The 21,286-nt window shown below is 39.4% G+C and overlaps 1 protein-coding gene across 3 annotated transcripts in view; it reads right to left on the bottom strand.

Annotated features, from left to right (window-relative positions):
• Positions 1-13,550: 13,550 nt before the first annotated feature.
• Positions 13,551-21,286, bottom strand: part of PDS5B (PDS5 cohesin associated factor B) — a 101,619-nt gene continuing 93,883 nt past the window's right edge. For 2 of the 3 annotated variants that reach the window (XM_083854748.1, XM_083854747.1), the window contains exons 34-35: positions 18,967-19,108; positions 13,554-18,134 (exon numbers count right to left, since the gene is read on the bottom strand). In XM_083854748.1, the coding sequence (XP_083710874.1) occupies positions 18,099-18,134; positions 18,967-19,108 (178 nt within the window). In that variant the 3' untranslated portion in view covers positions 13,554-18,098. Of the gene's footprint in view, positions 18,135-18,966; positions 19,109-21,286 lie in introns of all 3 variants that reach the window. The other variant, XM_083854749.1, reaches the window with a different exon arrangement.

Below are 21,286 nucleotides of genomic sequence, written 5' to 3' on the forward strand. Positions count from 1 at the left end.
GTCCCTTTTCTTGGAAAAAAGAAATAAAAGATGTGAAGAGGAAAGAAAGGGGAAGTTTCAGGTTCTGTGTAGTTACACACTTTTCTGACACAGCATTTCCATGTCAGGGGAAGAAGATAAAGAGCCACTAGATTTATATTCTTGGCTGGTCTTCACATTGGTTTGGAGGACTATTTGGCTATACTAACAATGATTTAGAGACAACAACTACGAAGAAGAGTTCAAAGGTGTCCAATTACAATCTAATTCTGCTCTGCTTAAATTAAGTATGGAAAGGAATTAGTCCAGCACCTCGCCAGACTCCTTGCTGAGGTAGGTCCAGGGGTAGCTTCTCGTCCTTCACAAAGGCAACAGACATATATAATTAAAACAGTGCCAGCAATGTGCACAGTAAACGGAGGCTGAATTTCAAGCCTTGTCCTAAAATCAGGGGAAGGGGAGCAAAGGAAGAAATAACTTTTTTCCCCCCCACTGTTTTGTCATGCACAAATACAATTTCTAGAGCTCCTTCGTTATCGAGGCTTCCCTGAGCACACCAAAAGATCTTTGTTAACTGCATTCACTGCATAAGAGGCAGACCAGCGCTGCTGCTCTCCCTGCTACCGAGAGCTGAAACCAGCCAGTCTAAACAAAGTCGAGCTAGTTCAGAAAGCAGCGTCAGGCTGTAACACTCAGGACAAACAGTGACACGTTCAGCCCGCTGCAAGACGACCCACATGGCTATCATTTGTGGGCTTCAGTGGGTGCTTTGCCAGCAAGGAAAAAGAGACTTTGAACAATTGGAGGGATGCTAAAAGGAAATGTCTACACTTCTGAATAGCTGCATGCTGGGAATATCACTTCTGGCACACTGGGAATATCACCTCTTTCATGCTGCCCTGCTTTTTCCCAGCTCCCTCTTGTCATGCAAGGCAGGATCTATACTGGATCAGTCAGGGTGACTAACAGGAACAGAACAAGGAACAGAAAAGGACATGGACAATGTCCATGGACAATGGATAATGAAGGACCTCTTTTAGAAGCTACGATATGAGGCAGTGAAGTCATGGGCTCATTTTGGAGACCAGAGAGAGAAGCAAAAGTCCTGAAATAGCAGGGAACCACAGTCATTGCTATTTACTGAAGATGAGGATTATCTTTTCGGAGAGAGAAGACAGGCATGTCCTCAAGCAGCTATCTCATCTGGGAAATGACACTGCTCTAGACAGATCATTTTCAAGTTTATTTAACTTACAAAGAGACTGTGAAAAAACACAGAGTATCAGAACAAATTTAAACCATCTGTTTGATCATCTTGCAAACTGTAAACATTGTCTTTGAGAAAATAATCTTTCTTCAGCATAACAATGTGCATGGATGGGTTTGAGTAAAATCTGGATAAAAAGGAACTTCCACTAAGTCAAATGGAAATTACCCAGAGCACAAGTCAATATTTAAATTATTTTAAGTAATCCTTCTTCTTTCATCAGCTTCTTACAGGAAGTATCCAGGAATTTTTGCTCCCTTCAGCTTTCTTCCACACCTCCCTGGGCACTTATTCTACCGAGCAGCATTCAAATTAATTGCCACAGTGTTAATCTATTTAAAGCCATTATGCACATCACCCAACTGGCCCTGTAGCTCCTTTTTTCATATAGATTCTGTAGCATCTACATTTATTTTTTCCTGAAAGTATACAAGTTTTAAATGACTGCACTGCAATTCAAATTATTATCAGATGACTGGATATTTTTGTCTTGTCTGCATATTGTCCTTTAAACTGTTTATTATGATCCATAATGCACAGTTCAGAGAGAATGCCTGCCTATAAAGCAGAGGCACCGAACCTGCTTTCTTCTCCTAACTCAAAGCCCCTTATCAGCAATGTCACTGGATTAAAATAACAAAGAAAGCCGTTCCTGTTAACGCCCACTGGCCACACTGATAATTCAGCCTTAGCCTTTTCAAACGGCCTATTTGTTGCTCACAACAATAACATTAATTTCCTAGATTAAAAAAAAAGATTCAATACGTGTATAGCATCAACATGAATATAAAACACTTTGGAAACAGCATCAAACCTAATACATGTTGACAGTCTTGGATTTATGGACGCAGAGGTTCAAAACAGTAATAGAAACTACTTTCAGAATGTGCTCATTTATACCCACACATCACACATCAGACCATGCTAATTAAAATATATAAATCTTGGAGAAGCAGATAATTTTCAGTGCAGTTGCGGCGTGGATGGGTCAACTCAGCAGAGACCAGCCGGGGTCTGCAGGCCAACCCCAGGCTGCAGGAGGATGTTTCTGCCTGGCCCCAGAGCCCCTTTCCCCCAGAGGAGATGGGGAACAGCTGCTCAGGCAGTGTCTGCAGAGCGATCAGCCCAGCACCTCTGCCTGTCCAGAGCTCAGCCCAAAGGGGCTCCTGCTCAGGTAAGGAAGGAGCAAGGTGTAGACATGTCCCCTTACACCTCTCCCTTGCTTGGGAGCAACCTGCTGCTGCCATCTCAGGACAGCAGCTGTGAGTGGGACACCCTGGGTTGGCCTGCAGCTCCCCGGATCAGGCCACCATGAGTTGGCTCCCAGGATCCCTCTCACCATAAGCCACAGGGGATCCCAGTGTGACAGTATTGTTCAATGTTAGAGAAACTACCAAATATTTTGAGCCATTATGACTCTGTCTTTCTGTCACTGATCACAGCATGAAGTTTTCGAGTCTCTCGAAGTCTGATGTGCACATCTGTACCAATGTAAGCAAGAAAAAAGCCAGGATGACATCATCTTACCCAACAGAATCATGGACACATTCAGGCATTGTTCGCAGCAACATGAAATCTGTGTGTGGGAGGGTTGGCACCTTTTTCATGGCTGATCACATTCAGCTGCCTCCTAAGTCATTCACACAATCAGACGTGTTTCTGAAGAACCTTTAGAAGTATATATTTACTCAGGAAAATATAAAATCAAGGCTATGAAGCTCATTCACATTAAATGCTAATACAACATGGAACAGGGAGACAAAAAAGCATAAAGAGATGACAGCACCACATGGTAAGTGAAACACAAGTTAAAGAATCAAATGTTGCAGGGCTGGCCATAATTTTGAAGAAGTCAGACATGAAAAAATCTGCTTGCTTGTAACAAGGAACTTGTAAGCACTGGGAGCTCCTGCTAACAGAGTGGCACTACCAGTGAGGTCTTTCCTCTTCAGGTGTTAAAGCCTACACTGCTGCGTTTTTTTTGACTGTTTATTAGCAGACTAACAGAATATTATGGCCATTCTATATGTGCTGCTAGCTAATTACCAGCTACTAAGATCATCAAATACTATACTTGTCATAAAACTGAGAAATGTACACCCTTTCCTTGGGTATGAAAACCAGATCACTGTTCCAGTGAATTACAAATTGATCTTGGACAAGTTTTCTCATCCTGCTGTAAACAAAAAAAAACTGTCTTGCTGAGTTTGGTGTGTGCAAAGGGTTGAATTGCAAAAAATTTAATAGCAGAAAAAAAATATAAAGAGGCAGTTACCTACAAAAATTCCAGTCTGATAATCAAGTGGCAAATGCAGCTGTCATGGCAGACACTTCTGAAGACATAAGTAAACTTTGATTCTGTAAAAATTTGCATGTAAGCAAGGTAATAGAGTTACTGAGAAATTTGGGAGTATTTAATAGGTTGAAGGAATTTAACAAGAATACATGTTTAGAGGAAACTGAACTGTTTCAGATGAAGAAATTCTATCCTGGGTTTGGATAATGAAATATTGGCTCACCTACAGCTTCTGTTACACTGGGGCCACTGCAGTGTTCAGGGTCCTAAGCAAGAAGGCTCAGCTGTCCAAGACAAAGAGCAAACAGCATTTAAAGGGAAAAAAACAGTTTAAGGAAGTACTGTCTCTTCTCATGTTTTCTGCTATTTAAGCTTTATTTGGGTAAGGTAAAGGATTGCAGTCTCTGCTGGAAGAATTAAATTTCTTCCATAGCTAGGGAATTTTCTAGATGCTCTCTCTACTGACTGTTACCCTTCCTGAGCAAGACTTCGACATTTTGGTAGATGCTTCCATTAAAACAGCAGTTCAGTGCTCAAAGAAGAAAACCCAGTGGTAGGAATTATAAGAAGAAATAAAGAACCATCACTATACCAAAATTGGGGACAGTGCCAGTCTCCTGATGTCAAAAATAAACAACAGAATTTGGAAAGTTTGATTATCCTTGCTAGCATTTTTTAAATGTAAGACATGGAATGGCTTCCTTATAGTCTTCAAAAAAATCCCAAACCAGAGGTAACTGAAGCAGTGTCATGAATGTCTGAGCATCATTAACAGTGGTCAAAGGCTGACCATTCAACATCCTCTGCCAGCAGAACTAGGCATGCTCCAATGAAAGCAGCAGGAACTGGATTCAGAAACACATCATCAGAAGCAGTTCACACAGTAGCTGCTTGCCAGGGAGCACCCTGCCTGTGTAGCTTTTCTGGGCTGAAAGGGAAGCTGGACTTGGAAGAGAGATCCATGGAAAGTTATTAAACAGTTAAACCACAACTAGCTCAGGAAATCCTGTGGACTGAAAATAGTTCACAGCAACAGCGATGTCTGGGGGAGTTACTATATATTTTTATCCTGTTCTTCTTTGCCCCTAGATACCCATTTCTGGCCACTCCTGGAGGCAGTCTGTCTCTCTTGTATTTCCATTCCTTGATCTCAGCCTCTCCCCCAAACAAATTCCAGTCCAGTCATGAACTCCTCTGCTTGACCTGGTTTTGACTATTCACGTCACACACGCAGGCATCTCCCACATCCTAAAAGAAACCCTAAGCCATCCTTGCAGGAATGAGAGTTAAAATTCTTGCCAATAACTGTTACATACAGAACACAGGAAAAGGCCCGTTGCATTTCTTTTGGCTTGCTTTTTCTTCAGTAAATAAGTTCTGTGATGAAGGGACACACAGACTTATCCCTATGGAATACCACATTAATGTAACATTAATGAAACAGTCCTCGTTACAGTGCTGTGTCTACTTAATAAAACACCCTTTACTCATTAATAACTCTTAGGAATCTCTAGTGCTATAGGAGAGAACTGGGTGACAAAAATCCCCATGCGTTAAAACGTTTTTGCAATGAGGTAGAAGCTGTTCCATCATCCTTTACTCTCCAGTCCTTGCCAGGAGAACAGCTCTGCAATCAGGGTCTTTAACTTGTCCAGTTTAGGTGCATTAAAAAGTCCACTGGAGAGAAGGCAATGCAGAGTTTCTCTTCAAGATGTAGGGGCTAAAATTTTGTCTTTCTAGGATAGAAAGGTCAAGGTCCAACCTGGTCTCTCTGCTATAAGCCACACACATTGCAGTAGCCAAAACATTACCATCTCCATTAAAAGAGGAAGAACGTGGCAGATGAGGCATGGTCAGACTACAGATATCCATAGTCTTTGGTCCTTGTACAGTGAGATAAATCATCTAGAGTGTCTTCCTTCAACTGCAGCAATAACACTCACCTCCTTATGTAATTCTTCAGGGGTTTACTCCCATGGCTGGTATTTTCATTGCAGTTACCTAGAAGGCAGACAGTTGGAGACAGCAAGGAACCTCTGGAAGCTGAAGTACTCCCATGGACCAGGCTTCAGTTTTCTGAAGTTGTCTGCTTCTTGAGAAGGCAGTCTGTATCAAACAGAAACTGCTGCACAAAGTGCTGCACCTGTTGGCTGCCCCAACAGATGTGCAATTCCTCAAATCTGTCTCCAGCAATCCAAGTTTATCTTCAGTGCTGGCAATCATTCACTGAGGAATATCCATCTTACCATACCAAAAGAATTTAAAATTCTTCAAACAAGCCTCACTATGCTGAAGTAGTTCCTTACTTATCCAGATCAAAAGTCCACCACAGTATCCTAAGATCTGAATTTAGTACTCAGTGGATTAAGAAAACCATTAATTAAGCCCATGGGCATAGTAGGCCTTGACTATACTACATGACTACTACTAATAATAATAAATACTGTATTAGCATAACAATGGATATGTTTCTGGTAGCGATAACTAGAAATCATCTAGAAGTGAAAATCTGATTTCAAGCTGCCTGCATATGTGCAGGCATGGCTATATATATATGTATGCATATATAAGTCACAAATGTATGAGAAACTGTTTTGAACCCACATCTAAAAAATTAAGAATAACCAATCTATTTGTTTGCATTTATCTTCTAAACTATGCTAACACTCACCAGAGGTGATGCTAAATGGCAAGTAGAATAAAAATTGAATGCTATAATAGAGTGACCTAAATTTGTCAAGCCAGGGAAACTTGTCCTATTTCATGATTCTCACTTCAAAAGCTATGCTGTTACAGGAATGGGGTCATACGATAATTCAGGCTGAAAAGGACCTCAGAAGGTCTGTAAGCCAAAATGTAGTTCAAAGTAAGGTCAGGCATGAGGTGAGGCCAAGTTGCTCAGGGCTTTACACAGCTGGCTCTTGAAAATCTACACAAGAGACTATATTCTCCTTAGGCAACCTGATCCCATGCCTTACTGATCCATTTCTGGTCAGTTTGTCTTTATAAGCTTCTCCCTGAGCCTCCAGGCTCAGTGTCTGACTGTCTCCCTTCCTCTGACGATGTGTTGCTGTGAAAAGCCTGGGCCCATCATCTCAGGCCCTCCCTGCCAGTGTCAGCAGGCTGCTCTTCTTTGCCTCCTTCCAAAGCTATGCTGAAAGTCCAGCTCCACCAGCCTCCCTACACAGGCCTGTGCTCCAGGCCTGACCATTGTGGCAGCTCTCCACTGAACTCACAGGAATTTATCAAGTTTCAGGGTGCCAAACCTGAGCACAGTACCCACATGTGGTCTAACAGTACTGGGTAGAGGGGATAATCACAACCTACTACTAATGGCCCACTTGCTTTGCTCCTATTAATACATCCTACTGTGATGTACTAAAACCAACTCCCCCAGCTGATTTTCAACAGATCTGCTGCCCAAACTAGTCAGTCCCCAGCCTTGCATCATGGTCAAGGGCTCTTCCTGTGCAGAGGCTGGATTTCCCATGGGTGTTTATTCAACTTCATGAGGTGGTTCCATTTCCCCAGGGATTCTAGGTGTCTCTGTATGGCAGCATGCTGACTGCCCCTTCCATGTTCTGTCATCTGGGAACTTCATAAGTGAACACACTGCCATCTCCCCCAGGTCACTGATAGAGGCACTGAACACAGCACATCCCAGGACAGATCCCAGACATTTCTAGTCGTTACTGGCCTTGAGGCAGAGTAGCCCTAGAGCTCTCTGAGTCCACTCATGCAACCACTGTTTCTACCCCTCTGGTTGACTGATACCTCCTAAGCCAAGAATTGGGCTATCTACAGGTGTAAGAGAAAAAAACTCACTATGTTTTAATATGAGCAGCCAAAATATTCATTCCCTGTCTCATCTAATTCAAATATGGCCTGGATTGAGATATTTTATGGATTACCACCTGGACCAGTCCAGAATGGAGTTTAGCTTGCAGCTTCTTCTCATCCCAGGAATCACATCTTCATCTCACAGCTCCATCCACAATTGTTTATTTAAATCTTTCACTGGCAAAATAATTTTGACCAATGCCTGTTATGTATCTCTAACTGCATGTTCCTTCCTTGACGTTCTTGCTCCACCTCAGCAGGAAATCATCTAATCCTGTATCCTGACTGGGCAAAGGGCTCTCTTGGACACAAGCTCACTTAGTTGAGAGAATTGATACCCCATTGCCAGAATCCAAATCCATTGCCCCTTTTCTTTCAGTAACACAAATTTATACTGCTTCCCTTCAGCAGAGAAAGCATTATGTGACTTGGTCACCACATGACTGTCCATGCAGCATTCAATGAACTTACTCCTCTTTCCAGTGGACTGAAATACTTTTGATTTTTTTATTTATAGAGACACTTTCTCAATAAGTCACTCAAACACCACCAATATCAAATTCACTGCATTACTTAAAAAGGCCATGTGAATCTCCTTTTTTTTCTGTGATATTCTCATAGGGTTTGAAAAGTATATTTACTTCCTTACTCCATTCCATCATTTTTCATTTATGAGTTTTCCTCTGGCAGAGCTCTGGCTCTCAGCCACAGCAGATCTGTGCAAACAGGTACATGTTCCAGTGATGAGGGGGAGGATGAACCTTTGTTCTCGGTGGCTGTTTTTAATCACCGCTGTTCATCAAAGCCCTGTGGGCCCAGGAACATACAGAAAAGAGCAGAAAGCACCTGCTGATGCAAAGCAGGCAGAATTTAGGAGTTTTAGTCAAGCTTTTTCTTAAGATAAATTTGGTTTTCCTTACTTGTATTTGTGTCATTAGACATGACTAACAAAAAGGAGCAGTAAAAATGGTGGACAGGAACACGGCAGAAACATCAAAAGAAACAGAAAGGTATAAAAGATACAAAAATCCCAAATAGATAACAGGGTATATGCCAATTATTTTATTTTTCAGCATATGACACTTTCCTTCTGAGGAGTTTTCCATGGCTACTGCCAATGTTTTATTGAACTCAGATACTGCCTGTTGTGTAGAGCAACAGTGAACTCCACTCTCCCATGAGGATTTCTCCTTAGTTTGGTAGCTCTCCTCTTCCTAGTCACTATTTCCACAGCAGTATGAAGAAAAGTAAGAAGCATGGTTCAAATAAGAAAAACAATATACTATACTTTGTCAGAGTCCAGAGCGTCCTTCTGGGTGCCCTAGAAGGTCACAGACCTCGGCAGAGAGGCCTGGGACCTGAAAAAGAGGGTCTGGGGTCTGTGCAGGGGGGTTTGCCTGGCACAGAACCCAGGAAGACACAGGCTTTGTTTTCAGTCCATGTGAAAAACTTCCAACACAGTGAGGAATTACAAGTCACAAATATGTGAAAGATAGCAGTGTAGTTTATCACTGAGTGGAAAGTTGTGTAGTTTTGGGTTTTTAGAATGGAGCTGACTGGGGGACAAGATGGAGATTTTAGGGCGGTGCCTTGGGTTCTTCTTCTTCTCCCTTGGCATCCATCTTCTGCAGTGACGTGGGCACAAAGTAGTTTGAGGGGATTGGTTTAAAGTAGAAATGACCCTTCTAGTATAGATATTAGGCATTGGTATGAAATGGTAAATAATAACCATGTAGTTATCTGTATAAGAGGTAGTGACCTCCCATCACGGGGGGAGTCGCATCGTGTCCGAGCTGCTGTGAACACCTTGGCCAGACACAGAGAATTGTAAGATAAGAAATCGAGGAACCAGAGGAAAAATAAGACCTTGAGACTCCACTTCATTCTCACACCAAGCAAAAGATTCTCACAAGCCCACCAGAAACACCAGCCTGAAATCTTGGGCAAAGAAAACCAAACTCGAGAATACTTAAGTCTTGAAACCTTGTTTTCAAACCGTTTTCAGCACATTAAAGATGTAGATGTAAGGGGAAAAATAATGAGGCACAACTCAACAGGCACTGGAATTCTTACAAATAAACATTGCCACAGCTGTGCACAGAAGCCAAGACCATGGAACACCTGGGTTTTTCAGCACATACTCCCAACATGACCTCTCTTACAAATGTACACGTGACAAAACTGTTGCATTTCAGTTTCTGCTCTGCAGAAAATTAAAATATCAGATGTTTCCGAAGATTAACAGCAGAAATGGCAGAAAGGAAGCAAACACACACATCTGTTACTTTATTACCAATGGTTCCTACATGGTTGTATTTCTCCCTGGCATATGAGACAGCAGAGCTCCCCTTGCCATACACAAAGCTGCCATATTCTGGATTCTCACTCCTCTCATACTCAGCATTTCAGCACCTCTCAGCTGCAGGAATGTATCGGCAGCAGATACCAAATGACAGAAAACCCAAGTAGAATGCTCGTGTCTCTCAAAGCTCACCACTGTGAATACACTAACTAATGCTCTCCTCAGGTGAGCTGGCCTGCACTCCCATGAAATTGTTACACCACTTTTAGTGCAGTTGGTAGTTTAGCAGTAGTTGGCCACTGCCAAGCACAGGAGAAGGTTCTCAAAAAAACCCACCATGCTGTGTCACGTCAGTGGGCCAGATGCCCCCGTGAGCTCTCATGATGGAATTTGTATGGTGAAATCCAGATTTGTGAGAGCATGGATGAGGCTGCATGCAGGTGTACAGGGGATATCAGAATACAGCAGATCTTTAGTGTTCCAGAAGTCACCCGAGTCCTGGCAGAAGCCACTCTGACCACTCACCTCCTAAAAGTATTTCCCAGGAGGCCTGGACACAGACTACTATCCTGTTATACAGTTACTGGCTAGAAATAGCAGAACACCTGGACAGAATGCCTGCAGGGGAACCGAACAACTTAAGATGTGCAAAGGTCTGACTTTATCTGGTTAAAAAAAACCCAAAACAACAAAATGCCTTTTAATATCAAGACCATGACAGACAAATGATACATAAAAGCAAAAGGCTCGTAAGAAAAAGATTTAAAGATTTAAAGAAATTTCCTGTCAGGGATGAAACTCCCACTTCTTTTGAAATTACCACAACATAGGAATGGAAAAATGTGGCTGAAAGACTACAGAAAATGATGTGAGCTTTAATATCTCCCTATGTCCAGCAGAGGTAATGGCTATCAGGAACATCACACTTCATTAACAGGAACATGGAATCCAGAGAGTCAAACAGGGGATCCACTGTGAAAAGCCCTCCAGTTGTCTCAGTCATTCACCCCAGAAATTTTAACTGAGGAACACTTGGGCCAGTTTTTACCTTTATAAGAAAACAGGGCAATCCAGCTATTTAAACAACTATTTAGAAGTCCTCATCAGTCTTGAGTTTAAATAAGATGGTGGGTCCTAAGCAGGGATGGCTACGATACTAAGAACTTCTTTTTCTTCCATAAACAGAAAACAACACAAAATAAAACGATGTTCCAAATTCAGTATCAAACAGCACAGAAACTAAGATGACAAAGTCACAAGTTTTGAACATATTGATGAATTAAGTATGGATTTAAAGTGTTCTCATGTTACATCAAATATTTTATCTAAAGTAAATATGATAGCACTAAATGACAGCAATTCTGTGTCATGGCCATCTCTCACTTCCATATTTTGTTTAAATGCAAAAGTTGAAAACAGGTGATGGATACTGATCAGATATTAAATAACAGTTATAGAAAGATAAACAATAAAATCAACACAACAGCTTCAGATGAAAACAAAATTAATTTTTAGATCCTTACAGAGATTAAATACTATCCCATGGAGAATGTGTAATATCCCATAGCCCACTATCACACATTTGTCAGGATAGCACCCAAGTACATAATCATTAAATGTTGCTGAAGTGATACATATTTCCTGAGTAACTTTTCCTGTTCTTTCCATGACTACAAAAAATGGCTTGGCAAAACTTGATCTTCCCTACCGTAATAGTCATAATTTTCTTTCACATTCCTACCAAAGACTCGTTTCTTTCCTAATACCAGGAGTAACAATGAATGAATGAAAACTTCTGCCTAAATCTCTCCATATTATTCCTCCTTTTGACTTACAAAACAAAGTGTATTTGGGAACACATACTTGGCTACTTATGTTTCAGGGGAGTCCTTACTTGCCATTTCACTGGATAACACATTTTGGAAGACACCTTCCCAGTTTTGGAGAAGTACTACTTCTCTTGTGAATTACCAAACCTGTCTGCACCTTTTTGAATACACTCTGCAGTCCAAGGACTGCTTTCGCTTTACAGCTCAACTGTGAAACAAGCAGCACAACTGCATTTAGCAGCACATACTGTCTTGAGTTGGAAAGAAACCATAAGGATCATCAGGTCCAACTCCCTGCTCCTCAAAGGACGACCTAAAAATAAACTTAATGACCAAAAGTGTCATCCAGACACTCCTGAACTCTGTCAGGCTTGTTGCTATGACTGCTTCCCTGAGGAGGCCATTCAGTGACTGAGCACCCTCTCAGCAAAGAGCCCATGTTGCAAACAAAGATTCAGAAACCTGGCTGGGCTGGAGCCCACTGAAAGGAATGAAGAGCAGCAGTGACTGGGCACAGGACTCAGTGACTGGGCATAGGTCCTGTAGAACAGGACATCCATATGTGAAGGCAGGGGAGAATCATCCCAGGCTGCTAAGGAAGTATACGGATATTAGTAAGGAAGACCAGATAATCAGGGTTTCACAAAATGCTGCAAAGAAAAGAGGTTGTATTGAAAGATTTAATGAGAGGCACTGTAGGAAACATCATTCCAATGCTTAAATGCTGCTATCTGCAATGTGGATCTGTGCAGGCTGCTGCTATTAGGCAGCTTTGAAAGCTCTTGTTTCCCAATGGCTTATGTCTCGACCTCTTTTGCCCTAATTTTAGTTTAGCACACAAATGAACGCTGCCCTACTTCCTACCTGTGGAGGTTAGAATCCTCTTTTGCCAAACTATTCCAAATTCCTTACTAATGGCATTTGCCCTCAGCAGTACCCATCACCCTCTTTCCACAAATGCTCCTGGCATTAGTCTCAATTCTATGCATGTTCTTACACATTTTTCTCCAACTCAGAGAAAGCAACATATCCTCAGTTCTCCTCTCTTTAACAAATAATAATATAATCATCAACAACTTAGTTTTCCTCATCTCAGCTTTTATCTTGAGTAGAACATTCCTATCACAGGTCATCTCATATCAAGAAATTGCATTCCTACCTCATTTATCTCCTGATTCCCTACTCTCAACTGATTGCTCCATCTCCTTTCAAATCAATAACCATCACTAATACCGCACTTTTCACCCAACCACACACTTGAACCACTGTTGTTTTTTCGTCACCTAAACCATAGAGATTATAGCAGAAGATAATTAAACCATCATTTATTCAACTTTGAAAAGGTCATTGAAGGGTAAGAGTAAATGCCTTTTGGGGAAAATACAAAGGCAGTTTCTACTGCCTTTCAGTGTCTTGCAGGTCAAAGACTCCAGAAAAATGGTGATGCACATCACAATCATGTAACATGTTACTGCACCTATAGGTATGGCTATAAAAAATACCCAACAAAAGCCAACCCCCCAAAACCTCTTTGCTTAAAATGAACACGTTATTATTTTATTAAATAAGGATTAAAAACTCTTCTCCTCTTCAAAATATCTTTAGTTTACAAGAATTTAATTTTGCTGAATAGAAATATACTAAAAGGAACAAAGGAGCTTGCAAGTTTAAAGCATATCTACCAAAAAAGCCAGCTGTTTTGAACCAGACTATTTCAAGGTGCTGTGATCAAGAAGAAAGCTGGTTTACATTATCAGCTTGTCTTCTCAACATAGTAAAGAAAAAGCTTTTTAGGATAAGATTGTTTCATTCTAACACAATCTTCTATACTGTAACAGCAAATGAAGTTACTTCTATTGATATTGCTAAGTTCTCACGTTCTCTTACACTGCATGTAACTCGTGCAATTGTCCTCCACCTACAGAAAAATAATAAAAACCAACAATGCTGACACAGTGTTACAGAACATATTATCTGAAGCCATCAGCTCACTGAATCTGTTCAGAACCACTAACAGATCTGTGACCTGCATTTTCTTTTTTAATAACAAAATTACCTCAAAGTAAGCAGGGACAGTGTTCAGTAACGCTGGTTTGATTGGCAAAATCGTGCATTCCTTTGTGTCTATATATGTGAGGTAGGATACAAGCATGGGAAACACAGCTAGCCAAATCAAACACCTTATGTTATCCATCCTTCAAGGAACCTGTATGTTAAAGTAATTCCAATATACTACATGACTACCGAAGTACTTATTTGCAGGGGTAGAAATCTGTATTTAGATGCTTTCATCCTTCTTACATCGATATGATGCTGCTGTTTCAAAAAGAATATACAATATACCTCTTCATTACAGAAATGAAAGCGCTACTAAAAGCTACATGATGACTGTACTGAGGCACTGAAAAAAATGCAAGCATGAAACCTTTTCATTACTGTATACACTGTACAAGACCATGTTTATCCTGCCCACACAAATACAATGGCACTTAGGGATCACTGTGAAGAGACTGGCTCTTTTAGACAACAGAATGTGAAGAACATGGAAGCAAATCAGGTGGAAGGTTTTTTCTGTATTTCTATACCAGTTGCCAACATTCAGCTTCTTACTTTTCCATGATCAGCAAAATAGCAGAAGCTGTACTGTACTCAATGAAGAAGGCATCCTAAGGATGTGGGGCAAACCTACTGAAACGTCAGGAAGTTTGCTTGTCTGTGAAACAGAAGTCACTTCAGTCAGTGTTAGGATATTGCACCTAAATTAGTAAACATCTTTTGTAAAGGCAACATCCAACAAAGATGCCAAGTATGGAATGGCAATCTGTGAGCACAATAGGAAAAAGAAATGGATTCAGATTCTTCTGCTCCTCATGGACAACTGATCTTGGTCAAGTGAATTTTATAATTTTGGTCACTACAGAACCATCAGAGTAGCAGGATGGTCATCTAGAACTCATCTTAGTCATGTGTGTTTGTAGACATGAGGCTTTGATCGAAGACAGTAGTGTCCCTGAATGTGTCTCTTTAAAAAAAGTATTTGTAAAATATGTGCTGTACCTACGTGGATGAGGTGGAGATATATCCATCTCTACACTTAAGTATATTTAAACACAGGCAAGTTTGTAAAATTATTCTATCTGGAAACTCAGAATTTTGCTTATTGCTGGTGTCCTGTTTTAAGGTCCTCGTATCCTCTGTGTGCACAACCGTGAGAATATTCAAACAGCGTTCTTGGGTTTGTACAGGATTTGCACAGGATGACTACATTTAAGAATTAACCCCACAGAGTGATAGGGATCAGTAGGAATGTTAAATAAAATTGCAGGATTCAAAAGCTGTGTGCATTCACAAAAGCAGACTTAGATAATCTGTCAAAATCTACACATGCAAATAAAAGCAGCAAGAAAACTGCACACATCCCTCTCATGTTTGGTGGTGCCTTTTCTAGAGTATCTGATGACAAATGCTATGCCAGAATAATGTATTTAGGATTCAAGACTTAAGTTTTTTGCAAGTTACTCACAAACTGAGCATATTCATTTTTGGTGAAAATGTCTTTAATATTAGTATATTTTTGTAAACTAATATTTTTGTTCACAGAGATCCAAATGGCAAAACAGCAAGTGTCAAAATATTTGAAAAAGGGTTCAATTTTACTAGAAAATAAAGTCAATTGGCAAAGTCAAGTATAGTTAATACAGGATTCTAATATCTGAGATGGAACAGGTATAGTCACATTAGAACTCTCAAACACTTTCATGTTTCCTTCCTATTATTGGGTTAGCTAGCCCTAAATATTCATAAACTCAGTCTGTGACAGGTAAAAAACCACCATGCTTCTGGAATCAGTGAATTATTTTTAAACACTAGTATAAAGATTACAATCCTTGTTTGGATTTTGCACATGAACTACAGATCACTGAAAGTTTCCTGTTGCACTGCAGCAAAAAAAAGGAAATGTAACAAAAGCTTTATTTGCTGCGAAATACAGCAAGATACTTTGGTAATCTCACAAAAATGTCATACTGGAACTTGTTACAGTGAGTTCAATTTGATCTTTTAATGTAATACAGTACATTTTTATAAACTTAACATTATCATTGCAGAAGAGCATGCTAACTGAATGTTAGCAATTTATCTTTTATACATAATTATAATCTACTGTAGCTACTGTATGCAGATCTCGAAATGTTAGTACATAAAATATTCATTTTCTTTATATGAGATGAGAATGAACTTAGAAGAGGTTTGAATATAAGAATGACATATTTGCTGTGTCTACTTCTCAAGAAATAATGATTTACACATTATTACCCAAGAAATCAACATTTAAATTGCAAAACTATAGTTTAAATTTACAATAAACATTATCATCAGTAATGGTGCATCAATATTCCATGAAGTTTAACCTAACCATGTTTATGCACATAAAGCCTCAAGAGTCTGCAGCAGTTTCAGCATTAATTTTTCATACTTTTGTATAAAATTGACTTAAAGGTACATCTTCCATAAATGTTTTCAGTGCAATTCTGTCAAAGAGGAAAATACAAAGCTAGCTTTCAATCATTTTATACCATAAAAAACCCTCAACAACTTGCATTTGCACTGCTGAAGCGTAGGTAAGCCAGTTCCGTTGCGCCAACTATTTCAGAGTCAATTGATATCAACCATTACTGCCTTTCTAGTCAGCATTTTCCCCCATCTATAGGTATAAATGTTGAAAAACTGAATACTGGAAGAGGGGGAAAATTAAGATGAGGCAGAATAATCTAATTGTTTATAATACTTTTTCCTAGTGGTACCAAAAAAAAAGGGAATAATGAAAAAATTCTAAGGGTTGCTTGCTTTATTAGTGATCTTACAGGTGGGAAATCAGAAAATCTGTGGTTTAGTATTATCCTTTCCTATCATCTTTACAGGCAACCTTGCAACAATAACTTATTTATTGATGGATTATGTGAAAATGCTCCATTATTCAATGAAATAAAATTTCTTAGGTTAGAAATCGATTTTTCATGTGTTGTAGGGAACCAGAGGAAGAACAGCACCTGAAATTATGATGTGTGCTTGGCTAAGCAGAGTATAGTAACTTCTATATTTTGGTTCAAAGACAGTTTGTAAACTGTTAATCTGCATACAGGATACTGCTCTCTGTATTTTGTTTCTTTTGTTTTTTTGCAGATTATAACTAAAAAAAAAAACCCCAAACAAACAAAAAACAAAAAAAATCCAGCCTCTCTCTATTGTAGCACAAAATAAAAATGGAGCTTCATTCAAATCTTGAATACCTTGACTGTAATAATTGCCAGCTGGTTATTCAACAAAAACTTAGCTCTTCATACCAAAAAAATTTGGCTCAAAAAACAAAAACAAAACAGAAAGGTACAATAAACTCTCAATAAAAGGATCTCTCATGAGGCAACCTACCATATACTACTGCTAGATACGAGTTTCAAAAAAAACATTACATCCCATTTTCAGCACATTTTTCATAAACATGCAACTTCACTATAAAATACAAAACACTTGGCTCTCAAGAACAGCTTTATAAAGACACACTGCATCAATAAAATTTCTCTTTGTGATTAACTTTACATTGTAATAAGAACTGTATTTTCACTAATGTTTATATATCAGATTTCATATTATAATGTAGTAATAATTTGCTCTTTGTGAACATCATGTTCAGAAGGAAATATCTATACACATTAACATACTAGACTATTAAAAACTCAGTTACAGAATTTTATTGATACAGTAGATTAATAAAAACTGATAGGGGAAGATAAAATGGGTAGGGTATTCAGTACATTATTTAATAACACACTTTTAAAATTAAAATATTTTAAATCCTTTTTGAATTTTCAATGCCACTACAAGTCCAGAAAAGTCTGGCATCAATACTGAGGCGTAAAACAAAAACTTCTTTCCACATTTGCATTTCTCTTGTATTATTCTATCCAATATTGTTCAACTGCAAAAGAAAGTAATACAGCACCTCTGATGATAGGGAGGTGCCTGAAGGTAAACACTAGGGTATATTTATGAAGGAAACAAAGATTTTTTTTTTTCTTCCTCTTCTTCTCCTCAACAAATAGTGGCAAAAGAATGTGGCACTATTTGTTCAACTGACTTGTTTTTCACAGTTAAATGTCAACAAGAGTACAAATACGAACACTGACAGATATTGCTTGAGATCAATTTTCAACAAACTGTTCTTTTTTTAAATCAATCGATCCAATAAACAGTGGGGTACTGTCAGTTTAAAGCCGCAGGTAAAAGCTATACAAGCACTTTATAAGTCAGAAACATTAAAAAAAGAACTATTTACAGTTTTCTTCTTTAGTTCATATGTCTACAAAGCCAGCGCACATTACACTTCACAAAAATCCACAGTTAATGATATCAACATGTGTGTGGCTAAAGCTTGTGACCTAGGGACTGCAAATGCAGGGGCAGTAAAACAGGTTTTGTCTTTTCTTCAGCAACCCCATTTGTGCACTAACAGCTTCATTCAGTCTCAAGCTTTATATTAAAAGCATTCTTCAAAACTTTCACCTGGAAGGCTGGTAACTACATGCTCACTCATCGTCTTTCCCTTTTGGAAGTTCTGCGACGGACCTATTTGGAGATAAGATATTTTAAATGTTTTTACAGAATAGTTCTGGAAAATTCAAGAAAAATACATTTTATAATGGAAAAAATGTTCAGGCTCACTCAATAGCGTTTGAGTATCCATATACATTGGCATTCATTCCTCATTTTGTCACAAGTACAAGTCTCAGTCAATGACCAGGACCTAACTACATTTGATGTTACTGAGGCCGCATCCCTAATGGCATTCACAACAATGCAGTTTCCTTTCTCAGAGTTTTCATACACCCAGATGCTCCAACCATCAAGTGTATCCAAAAGCATGAAGGCATTCTCAGTTTTAGTATGACTACTAACATTGCCAATGTATTTGAATGAAATAAATATAGAAGTGAACTCATTTTAAGATATGCTGGTAAAAGGAAGAGATCAGTTTAGGATTCTGTCCCAAGACTCCATGCTTATTTTCCAGTACTATTAATTTTGTGTGTCAGTTTTGTATAAAGTTTTATTCACTATTAAAATCTAGATGAGAGGAATGGGCAGCAGTTACCTAGAAAATAATTTCTGTTAGATGCTGCACAATTCTGGTATTCAAGAAAGGCTACATAGGACAGAAACTTCAAGATGCTTGACAAAAAGTGGTATTTTCTAAGAAATGCAGCTTCTCTAGGGAACTACAGTGCAGCTCCACTACAGAACAGTGGCAGCTGACAACCACCCCATTCATTTTAAAGGAGGAAGTTTAAGTTCTAAAAATGAGGAGAAGTCATTCTAAGAACAGAGGTCATTCTTTGATCATCAATACACAGAGCACACCACAAAGACTCACAAAGACAAGCTCAGGCATTTCTCTTACATTGATTGTGGAAACTTCCTCTTCTTCCATTACCTCCTCCTGGGGAATGTCATCACTGACAGGTGAACCACTCTGAAACACATCCATCTCTTCACTGGATTCGTTCTCTTTACTGGCTGCTTGTTTGGAACGTCCTGCACGGCTACAATGAGAAGAAAAATAAAGATCACCTTCACAGCACATGTACATCTGCAATATGTATAAACTGTATGAGCAAACATTCCAGTTCACAAAAACAGCAGCCTTACCATTCCATGTTCTATAATGCTGCTGTCTTTTACACCTGTCTAGTTCATCCATGCACAGAACTGAAGTGAAACTAGGAGGCTGGACAATGCCATTTGAAAACAAAACTGTTCCATGATAGAGGGCCTTGAGAACAAAGTTGAACAATTTTGTCTCTGTAGACACGCAGATTTTTCTCTTCAGTGCCAGAATACAGGCCAAAATAGGTTGACACAACACTAACCACTGACAGGATAAGCCAAACAGCCAGAGACTGAATACTGTTTGTTGATTTTCTCTCCATTCAATTCCATGAACAGATGTACTCTACTTCTCCAGGACTTTTTACACAACCAATTTGAATAACTGCATCTATGATTTTTCAGACCTAGAAGAACTCTTATTGCTACTCATTAAATTAATGCTATAATGAGCCTAAATGCAAATCTTCCCAAGCTATCTTAGGGATAACCAGTATAACAATACCTTAATCAGGACAATCAAGAACAATCAGTCAACAATATATTAAACTGTCTGTGTTGGTTATGGGATTTGTGCCACGAGCAAAACACACCCATTTGCTTTAAATGAGAATTAGCCAACGCCCCTTGCCTTTAAAAAAGCTAACTACAGATATATCCACAGCTGCATCCACATTACAGTAGCACAATTCAGAATCAAATCACTGAATCATCCCATTTTCTGCAGGTGCAGTCTTGTGCACCCAAAGTTGGTGACGTTTTGGTTGAAATGAAACCAGAAACTCAGTTGTGGGCACACAACAGACAGACTTCAACCTCCACTGGGGGCACAGATCCAAAACAATTGTACTCTGATGCCATCACATCATGAAAATGGTAGGAATTTTCAATCCCAAGAATCACTAAAATTCAGACAAAATAAAATTTCTCAACTGCATAGCAATTATAGTATTTCCAAACCAATGAACATGCCATCCCTTAACCCAAATTAGCCCAATTCAAGTCTTCCAAGACTGATAGAAGCAACGGAATTGAAAAGGAAGCAGAAGAATTATTCACAAGCTAGGATCCTCCTTTCACATATCACAAAAATAAGCCTGTTCACATGTGCCAACTGGTAACCCAATTTGCTATCAGAAATAGGTTATACACTACCACCCACAGGATACATTATCACCTCATAGGCAAAATCCCCAATTCTTATGCCAAATCCATTCCCAAGGAGCTCAGAAAGCTTTAAGCATTTGCTATAAATATATTTATCTTGCAGTACAAAATGTCAGCTCAGTCTATCAACATCCTTCAGTTAAAACAGATGTAGATGAGGGAGAAAGGCTTGACTACAATGCACCTTGAAGACTGAGAAATGGCTACTGTCTCACCTTTTTCCTGCAGAATTGGAAAAAAAAATGTTAAAATGTGGGTGGTTTGATAAAACAAACAAACACGACCCACTTCTCTTTTTTTTTAAATGAAGTCTAGAATAGACCCAACAACTTTAAACCCTGAAACAACTTACTTGGGGTCCCCCTGACAGGAACAACATACATACAAGTGAAGGAGAGCTATGCTTGTTACTAATCGTGGGTAGGGATAGTTTACTGTCAGCTTAAAAAGGAGTCAAGAAACATACCAACTTCACTGAGAGAAGTTATTTAAATATTAGTAAAGGGCATCTTTGACAAACACCACATAGCACATCACCCAACAACTTGTTGGTTTGTCTTCCCTGCATGGCAGTAGCAGTTTCCAGCTCTTGTGCTACTGCATGTGTAGCAATGACTTCTGGAGTAACCAACCAGTGTTGAGTGCTGTGTTTCTGGTTACAAAGTAAAGGAGAAGCAGAGGTCTGACCTGAGGCAGGGAAATGGAAAGGTCAGGATGTTGTGTGCTCAAAATGCCAGATCACGTGATCCAGAGTGAGCCCAGATTTCGAACTGAGGGTACAAACTTGTTCAGGCAAGGTTCTCCTGCAGGGAAGGTCCCTGGTATAAGGCAAGTCAGTGCACTACACTGCCAGGGGAAGAGCAATGTGATGCTAACTAAGCCCAGAAGCCAGAAAGACAACAGACATATACAACAGTGTCAGACAGTAGATGTCCCCAGGTAGTGCC

Source organism: Zosterops lateralis, assembly GCF_965231275.1.
Source record: "Zosterops lateralis genome assembly, chromosome: 2".
Taxonomy (NCBI): domain Eukaryota; kingdom Metazoa; phylum Chordata; class Aves; order Passeriformes; family Zosteropidae; genus Zosterops; species Zosterops lateralis.